The 22758-nt window shown below is 38.6% G+C and overlaps 2 protein-coding genes across 8 annotated transcripts in view; both read left to right on the top strand.

Annotated features, from left to right (window-relative positions):
- The window catches only part of PAM (peptidylglycine alpha-amidating monooxygenase), a 105806-nt gene extending 97904 nt beyond the window's left edge, over positions 1–7902 (top strand). The window contains exons 19-25 of the mRNA XM_072413954.1: positions 1239–1443; positions 4049–4249; positions 4574–4692; positions 5109–5262; positions 6088–6294; positions 6473–6550; positions 7259–7902. Coding sequence (XP_072270055.1) covers positions 1239–1443; positions 4049–4249; positions 4574–4692; positions 5109–5262; positions 6088–6294; positions 6473–6550; positions 7259–7347 — 1053 coding nt within the window. The 3' untranslated portion in view covers positions 7348–7902. The remainder of the gene's footprint in view (positions 1–1238; positions 1444–4048; positions 4250–4573; positions 4693–5108; positions 5263–6087; positions 6295–6472; positions 6551–7258) is intronic.
- A 6720-nt stretch (positions 7903–14622) lies between these two features.
- The window catches only part of PPIP5K2 (diphosphoinositol pentakisphosphate kinase 2), a 56462-nt gene continuing 48326 nt past the window's right edge, over positions 14623–22758 (top strand). For 4 of the 7 annotated variants that reach the window (XM_072416117.1, XM_072416116.1, XM_072416115.1 and 1 more), the window contains exon 1: positions 14623–14785. The gene's annotated coding sequence lies outside the window, so the exon portion shown is untranslated. The remainder of the gene's footprint in view (positions 14786–22758) is intronic. The other 3 variants (XM_072416120.1, XM_072416119.1, XM_072416118.1) reach the window with 1 other exon arrangement.

Raw genomic sequence — 22758 nt, 5'->3', positions numbered from 1 at the left:
TTTCCAACGACAAGGGAGTGCACGATGCATGAACGGTGCTGTACATACAGCACCGTTCATGCTCTATGGAGAGGGGAGGGGGGAGAGTGACGGAGCGGCACCCTGCTGCGCGCTCTCCCCTTCCCTTTCATTAGGATCGGTTGTCGTCGTTGTGTACATAGCTTTACTCTCCTAATTCTTCTGTTTGTTATGTAACAGAAAGTTAAAGGTGGTAACTTTCATAATTTTCACCGCTGCAACCCTCCCCACTTCTTTAGGTGACCACCTAAAATGTAGGATTCATCACTTCGTCTAGATGTCAATGGTCACCAGGACTACTTAAAAGGGCGAATCTTCTATTCAGGGTCCTGGACAGTCATCTAAACCTGATGGGGTCTTCATTTTTCCATACTCTGTTCAAAGCTCAAATCCAAAGAGACAAAACATTTTCCTGAAGGCAGGCCCACATTAAAGTACCTGAAATCCTTCCTAAAAGATGCAATTAGACCTAAAAATAATCCATTTAGGCTAAATCCATCTAAAAAGTACTATAAATACTTTACACTGTGTTTTTCTCCATAGTCAGAAATAAAAATAATCAGAAATTAAATCCAAAGAAAACTGTTACTTGTCCTGTAAATGTATAGTTGCAGTGAATGAGGAATGGATATTTTTGGATGGTTACATGCTGCACTATTTTCTATTCACAGTTCTAACTACAAAAAAGGACCACAGACATTCATGCTGGTTTACAATACAAAACATAATATAAAAATATTAAAACATTTTGCAACAACAAATGAACATTGAAAATATAACAGTAGTGTAATCCCTAGCTACAGATAAATGTTAACAGTCTGTACTATTCTTCATCACTTGGCTCACTGACACCAGGAGATATATTTGTACATCGGTTTGTATACAACAGTATTTTGGCAGACGATCACTGTGAAATGACAGTAATCACAAGCTACGAGTCCATGTGTTTGACTTCAAGACCCTTTACTGTGACTTAAGCTTTTAGTGACAGTTTGATCGCAGAAATCTGGATCATGTGGAAGTGCAAAGCCAGAGGCAGAAATACCTACAGGAGGACTAAGTTCTGGTCTACTAAAACCCACACCTCTTGCCTAGCATGTGTCAGTGGGTCATAGGTAGATGATAACAATTTCATCTTTTCAATCACTCATTTGTTCTAAATAAATAATTATGATTTATGTTCTTTGTTAATAATAAAACCATTTTTATTTTCTTTATAGGTATTCAAATTGGGCCCTGATGGCTCTCGTATTTTCACGCTGGGTAAGGCTTTTCAACCAGGTAGTGATCGGGTCCGCTTCTGTCAACCAACTGATGTTGCAGTGGATCCAATAACAGGCAACTTTTTTGTTTCTGATGGCTACTGCAACAGTAGAATCATGCAGTTTTCACCCCAAGGAATGTTCATCATGCAATGGGGAGAAGGTAGGTACTATTCTAAGGTAACTGAACAATTTTTTTGTTGTAAAATAAGGCCCTTTCAGTGGTTACAAAACACTGCTACCAGCCGCTCCCAGTCGCCCCTCTGATATACTGTGCGGTTTAACGATGCGGTTGATGTGTGAACCAAAGTTTAATCTCAGCCGCATGTCATGCATGGAAGCTGAGAGATCCTTCTCATATCATCAGCAGCAACTTCTTTCAACTACTTTCCAACCACTGTGAGCTACGGCTAAAGTTGGTTGTATTGAAATCAATGGAAGTAGCTGGCTGCTCAAAGACAGCCAGAAGCAACATGTTACGTTCAGCAAGTTCCTGCACATGTGGTTCCCAACCACTCCCATTTAGTTTAGTGGTTGAGCCTGTAACAGACTGTTGCAGTTAACTGCAGGTCTGAAATTAGCCTTAGGAAGTAGGCCTGACACCTACACACAGCAGAATGAAACCTTAGTCTTAGAAACTGATGTACATGAACACAATGTATGATTTGTGTACATCGATTGACAAGAAATCATGTTCCCACACTTGTCTTTCTGAGATCGCTGAATAGGCAAACTGTCAATGTTCTTGTAGAGTTTAATATTTAATATACTTGGGTAGAATATCAGATCAGATTCTGTCTATCCAGTTACTGCTGATTCAAATTTATTTTTTTTTTTTAAACCATAATATTTGTTTTTTTTCTATGGTAATACATTTAAGTGATATTTAGTGGTTTGTGGCTATTGTTAAAGTGGCATTAAACTCATTTTGCATTACATCTAACAAATATTGTAATATGCTTTCAGATAACTACCACACATGTTTTAGAATTTCATGTCTTTTAATGGTTTTTTTCTTAAAAAAAACAACTTTATTTTATGAGTTATTCGCACATGCTGCTACCGGAACATTAATGGCTTTTTAAAGAGCCAACAGCTGTTAGCCTTTGGACAGTAGGCTATGAATAGTCAGGTAAACATGCAAAAATTATCCAAGCACTTCACCTATTGGGTTAAATGTAATACCATGAATTACACTGGGGAACGCATTTTTTGTTGAGATCTTTTCCTAATTTATGTGGGGTGAATCCAGAAATGACCCCAGTTTTTTGTGATCACATCGAGTTTTTACGATACAGACTACCTTCTATTTTTGTGAAAAAACATACAATATTTACATTAAATGAAAAAATAATGAAATAACTTAAATGTGCCAGTAATTTAAATTTCTTTTGTTCATACAAAGAATTTAATGTTACTCTATCAGATTTTTTTTTACAGTAAAGCAATTGAAAAATAATCAGGTAAACCGTTAAGGTAAAAATGTACGCTTATAGCTTTTCCTGGAGTGTTCAGTATTGGGACAATCCCGCTGGATGCTCGTGGACCATCAAACACACCGGCCTTTATTTTTTCAAATGACAGGCTAGGAAATGCCAAAATTAGGTACTTGAAACAGTTTCCTTCAGTTGGCAAAGCTTTAATGAACTGCTTCATCAGACCCAGTTTCATGTGCAGAGGCGGGAATATATATTTTTCTTTCTATCAACAAGTGGCTCATGTAGAATGTTTGGATCACCTGGTTTTAGGGCAGATCTTGAAGGCCTATTCCTTTCCACCCAATGCCTCTTACGAGCTCTGCTGTCCCACATGCACAGATAACAGGGATATTTGGTGTATCTGCGTTGCTGACCAGGAAGGAAGCATACCATTTTAAGTTCAACACAGATGACCCAATTGTGTTGGTGATATTGCACAAAGAGAAACTGAATGGCCAATTGGGACTGACCCAAATATATTGCCATTGTGAAGGAGGACACACTTTAAGCTCTGCTTTGAGCTATCTATGAATAGTTGCCATTCAGTTGAGTTATAGATTGGAATTCCCAATCCTCTATTAAACCAGGTATGTTATGGCAATACACAAAGCCACTGTCAGTTCTAAAGTACTGCAGAAATGCAATTGTTCTGGTTTTAAAGTATGATAACTTCGATCCTTTTTCAAGTAAGTTTTTCCTACGCAGCCTTGATGCTAGGAGTTCTGAATCCTTCTTCGATAATCCCAAATCATGTGCAAATCACTCAACTCATGCTGATCCAATCCCTTACGAATAGAGTCCTCTTCAATTTCAAACTCTTCATCATTGTTGTCACCGAGTTCATCACCATAATCATGATCTTCAAGTGAGGGTAGTGTAACGAAAACCGGCACTGGGGTTTCATCTGAATGAGCCACTGGGTGTATAGCCGTATAACAAAAAATGTGTTCAAATTTGTTCCCAGTGTTATTCGTGTGCAATATTTGTTATGGGAAAGCAGTCCTAAACTTTAAAAAGGTAATTTCTATTTCTTAAAGATTTCTTTAAGCAAGAATCCTATATGAAAATGGTTTAGTTTGTTAGCCCCTGCTTTCATATATGGGCTAGAGTTTGGCTTTTATCCAAAGTGTAGGAATTAATGTAGTTTTGGATGACAAGTCAACTTAAATATTGATTGGTAGCTTCTAATGGTAGCTTCTAAAAGCTGGACTCTTTAGCAGTAGAGTATAGAGGAGGAATTCAGTCTATGTTGATGTACAGTCATTGTAGTAATTCAATCATTTCTTTCAGCTTCCTCATCAAGGATTGCTAAGCCTGGAGAGTTCCGCATCCCACACAGCCTGGCATTAGTTCCTGACCATGGGCAGCTATGTGTAGCTGATAGAGAGAATGGGAGGATCCAGTGTTTCCATTCAGAAACTGGAAGATTTGTTAAAGAAATCAAACATACAGCTTTTGGAAGTAGAGTCTTTGCTGTCTCCTATGCTTCAGGTAAGTAGAGAGGTTTGTTGGAGCTCTGTCCACGTATGTAGATATGTTGAGTACAATCTGATTTGGATAACATAACAGATTCAATTCCAGGGAACCTGTTGGTGGTATAGAAGAAAGCTAAAAATAAAATGTTCATTTCTAATACTGAAAACCCTTTGCTGGCAATGACAGCCTGTAGTCTTGAACTCATGGACATCACCTGATGCTGGGTTTCCTCCTTTTTAATTGCTCTGCCAGGCCTTTACTGCGGCGGCTTTCAGTTGCTGTTTGTTGTTTGTGGGTCTTTCTGTTAAAGTTCTGTTTGTCTGTCCACCTATTTTCCAGGAGGAACATTATATGCTGTTAATGGGAAATCTTACTATGGGGATTCAGAGCCGGTACAAGGTTTTGCAATGAACTTCACTACTGGAGAGATTCTGGACACCTTTGTTCCAGTTAAGAAGGTAAAATGGCTTCTCAGTTTATGGCCTACAGCAGCTGGTGGTAAGAAACACAACCTGGTCTATTGCAGGGGTGTTTATCCCTAAAATCTTTTTAAAATCTGCTACCCCTAGAACCATAGTGGTCTACTCATGTGTGTGCCTTACAAAATGTACCAAACTTATTGCAATGATGCTTTTTTTTGCACCCACATGGTAGAAAAACTGAAACCTTTTTCAGATTTTCAAATTGCTTTCCCCTAATGTGGCCAGTTTTATTTGCAAACAGAGACCCATTATATGTGAGCCCAATATATTCCACCTACATAAATGTTGATGTATTTGAAAGCATGGGAAACTATATTAGAATATGTTGGGTAAAAAGCAGATATTTACCTTGGCTGTGTGTTAACTGACTTGTATTGTGGTTATGTTTGCAGAATTTTGACATGCCCCATGACCTTGTGGCATCAGACGATGGAGCGGTGTATGTTGGAGATGCACATGCCAACACTGTGTGGAAATTCTCACCCTCAGAAAGTAAGTTCTGTGCAGGCTCAGTCTCCTCTTATTTATTCTGGCCAACCGATCCAAGTGAACTTTGAAATATAACCTTGAATGTTTTGACTAGTTTTATGTGCATAGTATAAAGAAGCTATTGACAATTATATAGAAGTTTTTTGGGTAAGTTGAAGTCTGTTTTAGGCAATGTCCTGTACTCTAATTTGAGCTTGCCAAGAAAGTTTAAGCAGAAACCTAATGCTGCAATTTCTTTGTAGTGGAAACTTTATTCAATTAATTGCCTATTAACTTAACTGGACAGACAATTAATCACAAGATTGCTGATGGCATTGTTGTATGTATATTACCCATAGCGTGGAAGATTAATGTCAGGGCAAGTCCCCTACAGTCCCCAGCAGTCTTGCACATATAATTTTTGTCTGAACATTTAGTAGAACAGCTACATAAAGGTCATGGTACTTATATATGGTACTTACAGTATACACATGTATGAGAGATACTGATCCGTCTGCCACTTTTCATAATTATGTTTCTGCTGACTGATTAGTGTATATGGCTGAACCAGTTTATGCATGCAGCCTTCCTACAAATGTTTTGTTTGTTATATGAGATAAGAACATATGGTTGAAACACAGGAAAAATATTTCAGAGACAAAGAAAACCATTAAGGATCTGCAGAAAGATTTTATGATTTCAGTAGTACATGATTGTTAAATAGTGTTTGCTTAAATTATTAACATTTATAGTGGCTTTATAATTGTGTGTTACAGTAAGACATACAGTTCAGTACTATGGGCATTGCAGGACTATTCATTTAGAATGACACCCCAACACACAAATACAGTAACTTTTGTATTTTATGACCCTAATCTCTTATGTACTATTTTCTAGAAACAGAAATTCTGGAAACCCGAGTAAGAAGTCGACCCAAAAACAACATAACCGTCCCAGAAAAGCATCATGAACAAGCCAAGCAAACTTTGGTTCAGCAGAGCAGTGTTGGTGTTTCCTTTGTTCTCATCATCACTTTGTTAATTATTCCAGTTGTGGTTCTTGTTGCCATTGCAATTTTTATCCGCTGGAGGAAAAACAGAGTATATGGAGGTATGTTACAAACAAACCGGTATTATTAATTTTTACATGCTTGATGTTTTTATGACTCATTTGATGCTTTCATTTTGATGAAGTTCCTAGTGAACATAACTCAGAACCATTCCATTTTACAGACATGACTTATACAAAAATAGCTTAAGAGCAGCCAATGTTTTGGTACTTTTTCTAGGTGAAGAGCACAAATCTGAATCGTCACCTGGAGGAATCCTGGGAAAACTCAGAGGTTTGCATTTTATTTGTTCCATTTGAAACCTACATACTCAAACATAAACATTGGCAAAGAGATTTACTAAAGGCCATTATTATGTTGGCAAAAATATAAAACATATTTAGAAATATTGCTATGGGTTTAAGGTATAATAAAGAGCTAAAAATAAGATGCCACAGGCTACACATTATGGCCTGGAATTTATTAATCTAGGCCACAGTAGCAAATAACCTTGAAGAGAACAATAGCAATATCCATTCTATGTTTTTAAATGTCTTTCTTTGTAACATTACACTAGGAAAAAGTTGCTTTGCAAAACATTAGAAAGACAAAGAGAAGCGGCAGGCAGGCATGGATGCGATAGTTGTATCTAAACTTTCTATGAAACCTAATTTTCTAAAGACAGTGATCTAGTTTATATTTTTATTAAAACCCCAACTAACACCGAATAATGTTAATAATAATGTTATTTATTGTATATGATATACATCATCCAAGAAACCTGTCAGTATCACAACTCTGTGTCCTCTAGTGGTTGTTCATGTATTCCATTTCATATGTTATAGCGGCTTCCAATGAAGTCACATAGTCATGACATCATAAAAGGACTAATGACCTGCAAGGATGTAAGATCAGCCATGCTTGCACTTGGAAGTGTCAGAATTGCTGACATTTTAATGTAATTGCATCTTTATTGAGCATTCTAAGGTGAAAAAATATTTAACATTTCTTTTTTTTATAACATAGACATAGATGATGATGACGGCTCAGATTCAGAAGAGGAATATTCGGCGCCCCCTATACCAGTAGCAGCAGCAGCATCATCATCTTCCTGAAAAAACAACGACTTCCACTCAGTCCTTCGCCCTCTAGCACGTTTAAGATTGTGTATTTAATTGTAACTGTACTAGTCTTTGTGGGCAGTACAAGTGTCATGGTTTTCTTTCCTTTCCCTTCTGAGTGCTGTTGTAGTCTTTATGTGAACATTCAGAGCAATTTTGTTATCACTATAGATAGTGTAGAAAGAATACGTAATTCATGTTTTTTGTTTTATTACAACTTCTTTTTCATGGTTTGAAGGCATTCCTCTGCTTTTCCAATAGCACTTTAACTGCCAACATAGAAATATATTATTTTCTTGCCTTTAAAGTCACGAATATTTGCAGTACAAAGACGTGTGCCACATAAATGCAAAGCTGCTAAATTTCTTCTATTTTTTTAAATTCACGATATGATATTGTGTCCAAAAAGAAAAGAAAAAAAGAGAAAACTATTTAATTTTTTTGTGTTATTGGGATGTCTTATTTTTAGCTGGTTACACTGTTTAGAACACTATTTTCAGAAACTGAATGTACTTTGTGTAATAAAGTGTTCGCAGAGCATTAAAATAAGACTACTTTGGAGTTTGTACGTGATATTGGCATCCTTTGCTTTTAGATGAAGGAATGGGTTTCCTTGCTTTTTGAATGATCTTGGATCTAAGAAAGTAACAAAATGAAGATTATGTGTTTTCAAGTTCCTCTTATTATCCCCTTACAGGTAAAGACCTGTAATAATTAATAAATAATTAATATTTAATAATAATAATTAATAAAGATTAAGAATTCAACTGAACTAGTTGAGCAGGCAGGTCGTTTGTCATTTCTGAAATAAAATAAACCTACCTGCCTGATCACAATGTTTTAATTACATTCAACCTACATACCTCCTCTTTCTTTGTTATGGGTACCAACATCTTTACCTGGTCCTCTTTCAGATCTTCGCAGGCATGAATCATGTAACTTCCATGGATGCACTCTGACACTCTGGAAGAGACAGAACCTTTAGGGGGCGCTACAGCTTGCACAATGGTGCTGTGAGTCCTGAGAAGTGCTAAGGTGCAGAATCCAAGCAGCAGTCAGAACCTCTAGCCGTGAGGATGTTGCGCTGATGGCTGCTGCCAAGTTGCTGCCCTAAAATTAGAACATGAAATAATCATATTTACCACTACACCAAAAATATTTCCTTGTCTTTTTTGCAGTATATATAGGGAAAGAATATTAAAATAATTTGATACATATAGCCAAGGAACTAAGCTGTCACTTTATTAGTGTTCTGTCACTCATACGGCTAATTTTATTGTACAGCTGATTGTATTAGAGTTGTGGCGGCATACTACTGTTTTTTATCATTTATTTGTCTTCACTTAATTGACATTATACAGGAAGATTTACTTGAGGTCTTTATGCAAGTAATGTGATATTCTACAATTTAATTCCAGTACTGGTACATCTCAGTAAATGCAATATGGAGATAGAGGAGAAATAATATTTGAGTCAATAAGTCTGACTTATTTCTCACAGAACTTCAATTTTAGATGCTATCTGTGGTTTACTTACTGAACTTTTACTAATGTTGATATTTCAGCAGAAACTATCTGAGCTGTGGGAACACAAAGAAAGGAAAGAATTTTGGCTGGACTGCCCATAAATATTTAGAAATGTGGTCAGTGTGATGGGAGATAGGGTCAGTGCCAGAATCCCAGTACAGGAGTTATCTGCCGGGCAGACAGAAGACAATGAGCTGTATCGAGGTTTGTTAGATTTAGAGAGATTAACAATCCCTACAGATTTTACTTCAAATATAATTCCTGGGTATTTACCAGGAAAATGTTTATAGCGGTTTACATTAAATTTTCATATCTATCAGTCTTTTTACTTTATTTATAAATTACATTCAAGCTTGATCCAATAGGATATATGGTGATTGCTCACCATGGGTCTAACTTGGTTTCTCCAGCCTTGAACCCAGTACAAATCCCACCTGTTCTTCCCAATTGTGTAAAAGTGCTTTTAAGTCTCTTCTCTAGCAGTGAGAAAGCCTCAAAATAAATTCACATTCATGTAATAAGAATTAGGTATATGAGCAATATAACACATCAGACTCAATCAATTCACACATGCAAAAGAGCCCAAGTCTTAGGTTGATAAAGAACAAGAGCACCTCCAATCTATAGTAAATAAACTTTCATCTTCAGTTTTATTATATAGCATATTGTTTATCCTAGAGATTGTTAATGTGACCTTTACATATTTACCTGCTTCCGTAATAGGACCAAAGTGGGAGATGTTTGGTGAAAAAAAACACGGCATATCAGCATTTTGGATGGGCTTGTTTTGTGCCACAGGACCTGGGCTTCTTGAAGGTTTTGAATCCATCATGAACTCCTCTGTATAGTATCGGCTCAAATGTGAGGCCATCTGCCTGACGGCTAAAGCTTGGCAGAAATTAGGTCATGCAACAGGACAATGATTCCAAACGCATCAGCAAATCTAAAACAGAATGGCTGAAGCAGGAAAGAATCAAGGTGTTAGAATGGCCTAGACAAACTAGTCCTCAGGACTGAAATTGTGTGGTTGACTTTGTATAAACGAATGCCTACAAACTTCAATGAACTAAAGTAAAGAGGAGTGAGCCAAAATTTCTTCACAACATGAGAGATGAATAAAATCAGAAAGAAAATTATTACTTTTGTTATTTTTGCTAAAGATGGTTCTGCAAGCTAATAAGTCATGGAGTGTACTTAGTATTTCACGCACAGTTTCTCCATTTTGGGAAAAACTGTACCTTAGACGTTATCCAAGTTTCAAATGAAACTTCATATACTTTTACTTTTATCAAGCAAACAATAATATAGTAAAAAAACAACCCTGAAGAGAACTGAACTCTATATCTGCAAATACAGTTTATAATATAAATTATATCAGATGGCTCTATTCAATATGTCACAATTGAATATTAATGGAGTTTTGCATAAACTTTCAGTATGGAATTTAAGGCTGAAGTTTTTTTCTTTTTGTTCAAATTTAGGTTTTTGCATGGAAGACCAACTTTACCTTCATTAAAAATGCAAAACTGAACCAGCCCAAAGAAGGGAAATGTTTGGTAATGTTAACTTACATTCAAGCATCCTGTTAGATACCATTGTTGGTTGGTTGTTTTTTTGTAGTTATAACTAATCTACAATTGTTTTACCTACTATGTCCTTTTTATAATGAACCCTTGTGGCTGACTATCCCAGACAGGAATCTGTTCGTTTTTACTGGCCACAGTATGAAAACTATGGGGACAAAGAACTCTGTCAAGCATGTACTGCATTGTGAATAATAAAGGGATTCCTGGTCAGACAGAAGATTACCCTATAAAAATAATATTAGTCGGTTCACAGAAATCCAAACCTGAACTAAAAGCTTAAGGACATTGTCATTTACTTGGAAATTAAAAAAAATAATAATATCTAAAAATTTTAAATATTCACACTATTATTATAAGAGTAGGATATTCACTGATGCTGTCCTGAGATCTTCATGTACAGTGCCTTGCGAAAATTGTTGTCCCCTTCCATGAATGTAATATTTGTTACATTACAACATGCCAATCACCAAAGGTGCAAAATATTTTTTTTATCAGGACACAAATAATAATTAGGATAAAAAAACAGAAATCGTAAGAGTGCATAGGTATTCACCCCTCCTCCCCAAGTCATTTCTATGTGGAGCCAAGTATCTTGGGTTATGTCTCTATTATTAGCTTAGCACACCCAGCCTTGGGGCGTTTTGCCTGTTCCTCAAGACAAAACTGCACCAACTGCTGCAAGTACATGGGTTCCATTAGTGTACCACAATCTTCAAGTCATGCCACAGATTTTCATTTGGATGGAGGTCTGGGCTTTGGCTAGGCCATTCCAAGACATTAAAATGTTTACCTGGGAGGTAGAGCTTTGACTCAAATCTCTGGCACTCTGAAACCAAGCTGCCTCAGGAACTGCTCTAAATACATTGGCATCCATCTTTCTGTCAATTCTAAAGTGATTTCTTGCACCTGCCACATAAAAATATGATGCTGCCACCACCATGCTTCAGTATGGGAATGATGAGCCCAAGCTGATAGGAAGTGCTGGGCATTCCACATAATGTCCATAACGTTCAATTTTAGTCTTGTCTGGACAAGTAATCTTCTCCCATGTGTTCTTCCCATGGGGAGTCTTTTACATGCTGCTGGAAACTCCAAACTTGTTTTCTTTTTTTTTCTTCAAGCAATTATTCTTGGCCACACTTCCATAAAGCTCCACTTTTTGTAGTGTATGGCTTAAAGTGGTCCTAGAAGGGATACTTCGGTCTTTGCTGTGGAACTTTGCAGCTTCCTTATGGTTATCCTTGCAGTCTTTGGCATCCCTGGATAATGCCCTCCTTGTCCAGTTTGTGAGTCTTGGTGGGGAGCTTTCTCTTGTCAGGTTTGCAGCAATTCCATATTCTTTCCATTTTGGTAATGGTACTCAGTGGGATATTTAATGTTTGGAATATATTTTTGTAACTCACACCTGATCTATACTTCTCCATGACTTTGTCTTGAGTGTTCTTCGGTCCCCATATGGTTTGCTTAGTGGTGTTGCAGAGTCATTTCCAGCATACTGGCATATATACAGACATCATGCAACACTGTGATTGCACAGGTGGACCCTAATCAGCTAATTAATTAATTTTTGCTTGGACCAGAAAACTATTTAGGGGGTTGATAGCAAATTGGAAAATTACATATACACTTAAAATGTTTCATTGTTTCACAATGTTTTATATACAATTTATTTTACCTTTATTGCAATACCAAATTTTATTTTGTTAGGTTCATTACATGAAGTTTGAATGAAAATCAATTGTAATTCCAGGTTTTAAAGTAACCAAACAGGAAAAACACCAAGAGGGATTCATACTTATTCAAGGCTCTACACAGAGGGGCATGAATACCAATTCAGGACTTGATGCCCAGGGGCAGGAATACTTTTACAAGGCACTATATGAGCTCCTACATGTAACAATAAGAACGGAGAGTTTTATTGAATCTAATGGTTGTTAGTTCTACAAACCATTTTAATTGCTGATGCTTATTATAGACCCATGCCCATACATGCAGATTCTGTGAGTTTATTTTGTCAAACAATGGCTGACTGGTCAAACTCCTTAAAGTGAAACTAAAGCACTGCGACTCACCTATCCATTCCATCATGGGGTGCCCCCTTCTTGTTCCTTTTCCTTGTTCTTCCCCTTTAGTTATGTTGATTGGCTGTGCTGACACATGCAAGGGAGCTGAGTTTGCTGGTTTTCCTGGCATCCAAAGCTGACACTGTGCTTGCACAGCTCAGCTTTTTTACATTTCAACGGCACCATCAGTCAGGCAGAAAGGGACATCGCCTGTCCATTTCTGTAATACCAAATGCCTAAACTTTAAGTTTGTAAAGTGAGACTTTTATGGGATTCAACCACTACTGAAGATGATGTCCCCTTTATAAACTTGTGAAGCAAATGGTTGTAACTTTAAATTTCAGTTGTACTAATTTGTTGGAAACTTCCCATCTCATTTCTTGCAGAGAGATTTTGGTAGTACATACATGTTGGGAACTTTGGTTAAAATGCTGGACTGTGGAGCCTTTATACAACAAGTGTTTGATCCGCATGGCCTGTGAGGAACATCTTTTAGGCCAAAATCTGGAATCTGTTATTAAGGATGCTGCTAGTGGCAAGAGCATCCATCTTCCTTACATTGAGCAGCTTAAGAAGTAGATTGTAAGTCTTTAAACTTCCAGATTATTAAGAAACGTCTTTATTTTTCCACCCTTCCAAACCTAGTTCCCCATCCACTTAGAAGGAATGACATGTCAAACCTGCCAAATCTTTGGAGAATCCTTTCTCAGCACACCACCACTATTCCCTGTGGTAGGACATTTGATAACCTTTGTGGACCTTTTGACAACCTGCATCCCTGAGGCCTGTGTTCAGAAGTTGGTATTGCACAGATACAAACAAGTTTTTCGTCCGGGCTTCTCCTTAGTTTCCCACCTTCATCTTTCCTGCACCGATTATTAAACCTCCAACAATGCCTCTTAGGTCTCCAGGAACAAGGTGTCATTACCTTAGTTCCTGAGGCAGAATGATTTCAAGGATTTTGCTATCGTTCCTGAACCCAAAGGAGGCATCATTTTTGACCTCTTAGTTCTGAATGTAATATTCAGTCCCAGAAATGGAATCCATTAGGTCTGTGGTCGTCTCTCCTGACCAGGGAGATTTCTTGCCTTCTGTGGACATCAAGGACGTGTACCTTCATGTGCCCATGTTCCAGCACTATACCAGTGCCTTGTTCTGCCCCCAGCCTCTCCTCCATGAGGTCTTCCAAGGTGCTTGGCGCAGTATTCTTGCACTCGTGTGACACCGGCATTGTAGGATATTTAGCCAACTTCCTGCAGAGAGAACAGTTGCCGTGGGCTCTGTCAGACAATGTGGCTTTGTCTCTATGTTACAGTGGTTCAGCGTGTATTTTTCCATAGCAGAAACTTCACACGTTCTGATCTCAGGTTCATCTCTCTAGTTGTCTGACTCTCTAGCAATCCTGGGAATGGTGAGCTATCACAGGATGACAATTGTGACCCCGGAGTTACATAGAGAGCTCAGAATTCACACATTGCCTACATAGTATATGAGATCCGGAGATAGCTGAACACTTCTGTGTCCTCCCCAGACCCTTTTATCTGGGCTCACCACCCAGATCCGCAGTCCAGATGAGAAGTCTAATCACCATATACCCGCCGTCATCCCCCACAACTTCTCACCCACAAAACTTCTGGGGAAATACTGCAAATATTAAATTCTAAAGCAGGCATATAAATCTGCTACCAGACACAGCCATGACACCAATACACAGGCCGCCCTCACTAGATACAGATATTATCTGCCTGGCTCCCTGGTCATTCTATTGGGTTGCATCTTTTCAAACCCCAATACAGAAAACAGACTTTTCCTCACTTTCATTTGCTATGAATATTTGTATTTGTTCCAGGAGTATACTGAAGCCAGACATTTGTATGGTCATTAATATCACACACACAGCTCTCAATGACAACTCACAATAACTTCTCATCCCAAAAACCAGACTGCACCGCAACATATCAGCTCCTCCTCCCCATGCGCCAAAGCTGACAGTCACGTGGTATGGCGCCCCTCTCGCCATTTTACATGAGGGCACTTTAGGTACGGTGCGCCCAAGGGATCAAAAAGCATCGATATGTGAAGTATGTGGCAGTAGCCGTGCGGCGTTTCCAACGCGACCTAAACTCATCGCAGGGTAGAGGCGTGCTACTGTCTCCCCGCCCTCTCTGCTCCTCACAGGGCTGCGGAAGTTTCATGTGTGTGCATGCGGCCCGGACAGCGCTGCTCCGCTCCTTTGTGTGAGGGATGACCGTGTCAGGTAGGAGGATGCAGCATGGAGGTGCTGACACGTCAGGGGGGATGGCCGGGGATTTACACCTAGGGGGACACTTCCTCTGCTCACCAGGCTGGGGGTGACACAAATACTGGTCCAGGGATCTGGGGACACTACACGCCAGTCATTCACTATATTATAGATTAACCATTCTGCTGAGTTTTCTATCTAGAAGCAAACTTTTGAATGACGCTGGGAAGACTTGGACCCCCTGTCTGGTTTTTCTTGCTGCCAGTGGGGGAGATTTCCTCTGACTTCCTGTTTCCTTCCATGTATGTAGGACACCAAGAGAAATCTCCCTAATGGTATACAGACCGCAAATACATCACCTTCTATACCCCGCCTAATATATACATGGTACCTATAGATGACCCCCATTCTCTCTGTGTACTGACCTCCCCCAGTGTGGGGTATCTGGTGGTATAACATCTATAGCTGGGGCATCTAATGGAGGGATCCTGACCCCGCACTCCTCTGGAGATGATGGCCATGTTGTGTGATTTGTTCCACATAACTTCTGCACAATTAGCTGGGTATAGTTGTGTGCGGATTAATTGGAACGTGTGCTGTGCACATGTGTTTCTGCATGCGCATGTGTTGTATAGTGCAGCAGAAATGGGCCGTCATTAAACCTCGCACGTGTATTTACAGCGTCCTCCCCAATGATGGCACCGCGCTGCCAGGCGCTCGTTACCTTCACATTGCACAGATATGGAGCCGGCGGGGGATCACAAGGTTACATTATAAAGACAATGTCAAGAAGTGTCCTGGTCTGCCCCAAACTTTATTATATTCAGTGGGTGATGTGATGACCCCGACCTCTGCATTGTATACATGATCCATAGAGATCTGTGCAGAATCTCCTTTGTACCCCTCATCCTCTCTGTAATTTTATAGATCTCCCATCCCTCCGCATTCTACATTTCACCAGTCTTGTCATCCCGGAATATTTGCAGTGTTTGTGTATCTCTATGTAGTAAATGTTTTCATAATTTCTCTTCTAGCTGTCAGCGGAAATTTGTTGTTTTGGGTTTTAGCAGCGTTTGTTCAATGGGTGCAGAAAAACAGGCGCAATGTTGTGACTCGCGTTATGTTTTCTACTGGTGTCAGTGTTTCATCTCCTCAGAGCCTTGTGCCAGCTCCTCGCTCAGTATTGTTAGAACGTCATCTATAGCCGGAGCGGAGAACCCTAACCCGGCCCCTGACCTTGGACTCAAGCACACCCTTCCCTGCCACCTCCTATGGGGATTCCATAGTGCCCATCATAGGGGGGAGATTTGTGCTGCATTCAGCTCATCACTGGTGCAATGCTTGGAGGTGGGGGATGGGGCTGTACAGAGGAGCGTTGGCATTTACAGGTGAAGTATGTGGAATGAGCAGGACCGCTATCTCTGGTACAGCACTCCACTTTAATAAAGCAAGGGGTGCATCTAGGTGCCAACGTCAACCCTTCTGCATAGAACATGAGAATTAGTGAGCAATGAAAGGGTCTCTTTATTGGACAGCACTAGATAATATAAAAAAGCACCCAGTTATAGGTTAATGCTTGCCAGGACACATTTTACGCTGGTTACTTTTTTCCAATTCATTTTACCCTTTATACTTGGAGATCTGGCATTTGCTTCCTGGAGAGTTTTGCATGATTCAACATTGAGCAACTTCTCTTTTATTGTTTTGTGAAGTACAGCACTGACTCTACATTAGGTTTAGGAATCCATAGTCTGTGTTCTGTACCTGGAACAAACATGCACGTAAAAATGACTTTACAGAAAGACATGCCGGTCATCCAATCCTTTAATAAACCCAGCCTGCTGGTCACTGTACTAGCAGAAGCAGAACAGCAGCCCCAGTGTAATGCTGGCCTGAAATGTAAGTTGAATAACAACAGTACCTGAATTGTGAGCTAAAGTTTTCTTTACAAACTTAGTTTATCTCGTGTCCCCTGCTGAACTCTGTGTTTTCCTCCCTTTGACTTACTAATATCACGGCTTTGACCGGTAGTTACCTAAAACCGGTGTGGTTAGTGCACTTCTGGTATCCCCAGCTTGTGGCCAGGGTATGGTAACATTACTCTGAGGTTTGCAGTATTCGCATTGTGTGTCTACCATCCTCCATGTGGCTGTTCCTTCCCTCTGCCATTCATGCTGACAAATACCAGTGTCATTCTCTCTATTCATTCCTTATTAACCTTTTATAAACCCACAGTTAGACTCTTAAGTGGCTTTGCATATTTTTTTCCTCTTCCCCGCTCAATATCATTTTGATGATTTTTTTGCATTGTTTTTGCAACCAAGAAATATTTCAACTTTAGTTTTCTTTATTATTTTTCTTTTGTTATGGGTTTGTCTGCCTAAAATATTAAAAATAGGGTTTTTATTAAAAGATTTACCAAATAAGGCTTTGTATTTTCCTAAAATGTATATCAATGGGATCTGCTAGATTTTTTTGGACATCCCTGATTTCTGGGCACATAATATGTGGATGTGTGGGCACAGTTTTGGGTATATTCTACACATCTCCATACATACACGTATCTATATCCGTGTTCTCCCCGTGCCCTTTTACCTGGGTGCACCACCCAGCACATTTCAGTAACCACCTGACTGATTTTGGGTGGTTACTGAACAGTTAGGTCACAATACCTATTTAATGTACAGCGCTGTGTAATATGTTGGCGCTATATAAATTCTGTATAATAAAACAGGGGCTGCCACCTGCCTAAAATTTCTTCCCACCCAGCTAAAAAAAAAAATTCTGGATTGAGCACAGTATATATGTCATATTTGATGCCCCTGCCACAAATGCAGACCGCTCCCGTAATGGGTTGACAATAATACCACCAATACTCTGACATCCACAGCTGTGTTACCTGCATTAGGCAAGTTCAGTAAAAGTAATGGTTTAATGTAAAGGTTTAAGGAAAAGACCTTCCAACCTATTAGTGATGGCATGAAAATATGTGAACTCTCTGTGTTCTGGTATTTGGGGCACACATTTCTAGGTTAATATTTGGGTGTTCTATATGCAGCATGCAGAGTAATGTTATCATTACTATATCCAGAGTTACAGGAGAACAATTTCCAGAAGAAAATGACCAGGTGAGCTCAGCAGGCGTATTTTATTATGGTTGTATTAACTAAAGCTGTCAAATAGAGTGAACGACCGTAATCGCTGCTATATGCAAATCCCTTTTTAATAAGATTTAGAACCATTAAAATGATGAAAGGAAGTCCACTGATGTAGTATTAGACAAAACACATGGCATGAAATGTCATGTGAGGTGACAGAATTCTGATTCATTCTCACTGTCATTTCCCATTCAATTAAAGTACAAATGAAAGGCAACGACTGGTACAAACCGGCTGAAAAGAGTCTTTCTTCAGAGGAACTTTTGAGAAGGAATTACTTCACAGTATATGCGGCTAGAGAGGTCAGTGATGGCTTATTTTGAAGCAATTTTAGTATTTGTTGGGACTATGTAGGAACTTTATTGTCTTAAGAATTGGCACAGCTTTACTTAAAAAGTAATCCTATTCATTGCCCATAGTCAGTAAAATGGGATTAAGAACCTTTTTGACAGGATTTGTCTCTATCTGAAAAGCTTTTGTCCCCATAAAAGTCATTCAGAATGCACAAGCAGGTCAGCAAGGAGGTTCAGTTTACCTGTCCGTAATGAGATGATTAGAATCATCCAACCTAATATCAAATAAAAATGGGAGGAATGCAAATTGCATTCACCCATGGACACAATCCCAATGCATGTCCTCCAATGGCCTCCATTTACCTTTCTCAAAGTTCTCTCTCTTTCAGTGGTAGCTCGGTGAATAATGCTTGGTCTGTGCAGCACTGTGCTTTAGATATTTTGCCTTTAAGATTGTAACTAAAACCTTTGAAATCCTCATACATTTGATTTCATTACCTGTGCTCTTGTCTTATATGTAGAAATGACAGCCCTGGATCATATTAGGAAAAATTAGTACTTTCCGTAACCCATGAGCAGATCCCAATCTCTATTGGCACTCACCACACAGCTCCAGACAGTGGATCTTTGCAGAATTGGTACTGGAGGCATCTGATTACACTCCTTTTCCTGTCTCTGTACGAGTATAAATGTGAGCTCAGGTGACCAAGGCTTGTGTGTTTATACCAGAATAAAAGGAAAATAAAACTCTTGTGCCTGGACACTGGCATCTCTGTATGCCTAGCTTCCTCCTTGTTGGTACAATTTGCATTTTCAGGATTTTTTGCTATGCCTTATTTGCAAATGAATGGAAACCTTTACAATATGAGTGGTAGGGTAATGATTGCCTCTTCTCTCTCGCCTTCATACATGTGTCTAATATGTTTGGTGCTGGCACTGTAATATGTGTACTGATTATCTACAACACTTATGTATTTTATGATGGAGTCTGCCAGGTAAACGTCTGATAGAAAGGTGAAGGCGGAGCCCTGTTCAGACGCTCATGAAATGCAGGCAGAATGAAAGTAGCTATATATATAGCTTGTAATTGTTATCATAAAATGTGGATAAAAGATACAGACCAGTCTTTGTCATTGTATTTATTTTCCTCCATGCTTGTTTTACAGTTCTGGTTACCCCATGTGTGCACAGGAAAAAGGGAGTCCCTATTAAATTCTTTTTGTATTGCTGCAAAGGACAAACTTATCTATAAAAAGTCCATAATACTCGTACTAGGGGTTACAGTCCTGGGCTCTTAATATGAATTGGAACATGGATCATCTGGGGGCATCATGGATGAGGTTGTGTCATCAACATAATTCGTTCAGTCCTTCCATTTTCCAGGTTGCCTGGAAATACAGATTGGATTATTTGGTCAGATTAGGTTATTGAAATGTTATTGAAGAAGGGTCCTGTTTATAAAAGCCAGGGTTTGTCAAGCACCCCTGTGTGTACTTCACTTATTCATGATATCCACCTGTGGGGCCTGTAAAAGATTCCTTAACAATTCGTTAAAATAATTATCTTGAAATATGGATATCAATTTAATGTAACTGTAATATTTGCTGAGATCCTAGTCTGTTCCCATCAATCTTTTAGGGAAGCAGAAGTACTACCTTGGGTCTCTATAGGATTGAACAGAAATGGCAGTAGATGGTATCTTCAGAAATGTTTGAGGGCTATTTACACACATTATTGAACAATAGTTTAATAATGAGCTGCTAACACATCGTAATGGACCAATAAATGGCTGTGCACAGATACTGCAGTGCAGCATATATGTTGGGGCCAATGACCCCGCAATACAGCACAACAGAGCTGTATGGTAATATTTGCTTGAGGGGACCCTAAACCTGTGCCAAATGCTTGTTCTGCTGTCATGATATAAATGTTTTTTTTAACATTCTTTTAACCTTTTTTAAATATGCAGTTTTTGAACAAAAATTAGCAATGGCAAGCATTGACAAATCAGCACATTCATGTTTTTTTCTCATTTAATTTAGTAAGAAGAAAGTAAAAGTACAAGAATCAGTGCTGGGGTTTCCTGCTAATGTCAAAACGTCATTCATTCTCTCTGGTGATCTGGAACTGGAAGAGAAGCTAAAATAAATAATTGGAGTTCTAACCAGAATAGATGGAAATCTTCCATTGGGAAGACAATGATAACTGTAATAGAGGGTAAAGATTTCCTCCCACTTCCTGATTTGTCTCTGGGACAGAAAGTTATAGAATATTTACAGTAGCACAGAGATGGCCAAAAATTCCACCAGGTTATTACTATTGCCCAAAAGTGACACTTTGGGATTACTATCCATAGCAAATTTATAGGAAGCGTGCAGGACAGACCGATGTGAAGCACTACTATAATATAGTCTTCAGTGTACTTTGCCCTTTATTATAATTATTCTCATTATTATTACATATGATTATATTAGAAATAAAATGCTTTTCAGTGACATGAAAAAGGTTGAGGTGATATTTAATGAAGTGCAAACATTTAATAAGGATCTATCATACAGGTAGCCCTCTATTCATTTTGAACGATTTAAGGACACAGAAAAGGACCCATTGATGGGAGGAACACAAAATGTAATATATTTTGCCGTTTGACTGCTATCATCTTGAAGTATTGATGATGCTCTTTGTTCAGGAAGGGCCTCATATACCATTACCAGGCAACTGTACCAAAAACCACACGCTGATGGTGAAGATATATTGCACGAGGCTGCACCTAAATTTCATTTATCCTTTCCTCTACATATATATCTTTATAAGATGATTCATCTGTTACACTGTCAAGCGGACGAGCAGAGAATCTTTATTGCGGATGTCCTCGTAGAGATCAGTAGTCATAAAGTTTATAAAAATATGTACCGGTATATTCTCAGTGTGGCCGGGCTTTATGATGAGCACAGCCGATATAAACATTATAATTGTTATAAGGAAGACACTTTCTTTTTCTACTTTAAGAGAACCTATGGGTAGCCTTATGCAGAAATAAAAATATGAAGTGTTGTATTTAAATCTGGACAATGTACGGTTATTATTCACCTCCCACTTTGGTCTGTTCTATATTTTAATATTGGAATTTCGTTAAATCTGTATAGTGCAGATAAAAGAAGGTTATCATTCCAGAAACCTTGCAGCTAATAAAGCTTATTCTTAGATACACGGTGGTTGGTGAGTGAGCGTTCAGCAGTGCTGCAGACATTTCTCATTTTTATTTTCAGGAAGGAATAATGTGCAGTATATAATGTACAGGGCATGCAAGAATAGAATGGTGCAATGTGAGCTGCATAGTGTACATCTGTTTGTGCAAAACTAAACCTAAACTTGACCTGTATACAAGCCAAATGGCGAGGCTACAGAGTTACAGCACAATATCCAGAGGTTGTATGGTAGAGGCTAATGTACAATGATGAGGGGATACATAGTACAAGGAATTATGTACATTGAATAGGGGAAAAGCTGTAAAATTGTCTTTGTACATTAAAATTTGCATTGTATAGTGTATGCATATAGGCAAGGGATGTGACATGACTGAAGGATGCACCCTAAAGAGTGTATATGTATTCAATACAAGGGGCTCAGTAAGGAGTTGGTGTTCTAAAAACATTTGGCAGATGACTTCCTGCAAACACTTCCTTTCTATACCCTCAATGCACAAGGTGACGTCTCACTATTGTAGACTCCTTGTCTAGCACTTCTTACATCTCTCACTAGACTGCTCACCAAAGCTTTATATTTATGTGCTGAAAAGACAGCTCACATTCCCTGCTCTACAATCTAAAAATTATTACATTTCATGTAAAGGCTCCACTTTAACTGGTCCTACCTTTTAATTTTTTTTTTCAGGTTACTGTAGTTTGCATTCCACAGCCTATTCATTTGACTGGGTAACTCAACCAGACAAAAATGTACTTTCTTTTGCAACGCAGAGGCTAAAACATGTCTTTTAGTTTGATGTATGTTGCAATAATGCATGAGTTTCTGCAACTCACAAGTGGGGATGAGCCCTAATGATGGGCATCCAATGACACTGCTGTTTTGTATGGGGATAGCGGCATACAAAACAATCAAATATTGTGAAGGGTTGGCACCGAGCTCCCATGTTCTATTACAGACTTCTATCTACATCCAACCCCATGTTACAATCTGTTAAAAAAAATATTCTCTACAAGTCTAAATATTTGTTGGCTCTCGTAAGACCTAATGCATTCATTAAAATAGGATGGTTTAAAAAAAAAAAAAAAAAAAAAGAGCTTTTGTCCATTACATGGTATTGATTTTAGTAGCATTTAGTATCTGTCCATCGCAGGAGGAAGGATTTTCTTTTTCGGCTGCTGAGAAAATATAAAGGCTATCATTGTTGATGTTCTGTTAAAATTATTGTTTTCGTGGCTGCCCTGGTGCATACATAACTTTATTACTTTTAGGATTTTTTTAGGAACAGATTCTATCTATATATATATATATATATATATATATATATATATAT

This window comes from Pyxicephalus adspersus, chromosome 6 (genome assembly GCF_032062135.1).
Source record: "Pyxicephalus adspersus chromosome 6, UCB_Pads_2.0, whole genome shotgun sequence".
NCBI lineage: Eukaryota > Metazoa > Chordata > Amphibia > Anura > Pyxicephalidae > Pyxicephalus > Pyxicephalus adspersus.
The sequence above is the reverse complement of the archived record's forward strand: the minus strand, read 5'-3'. Positions and strand labels throughout refer to the sequence as shown.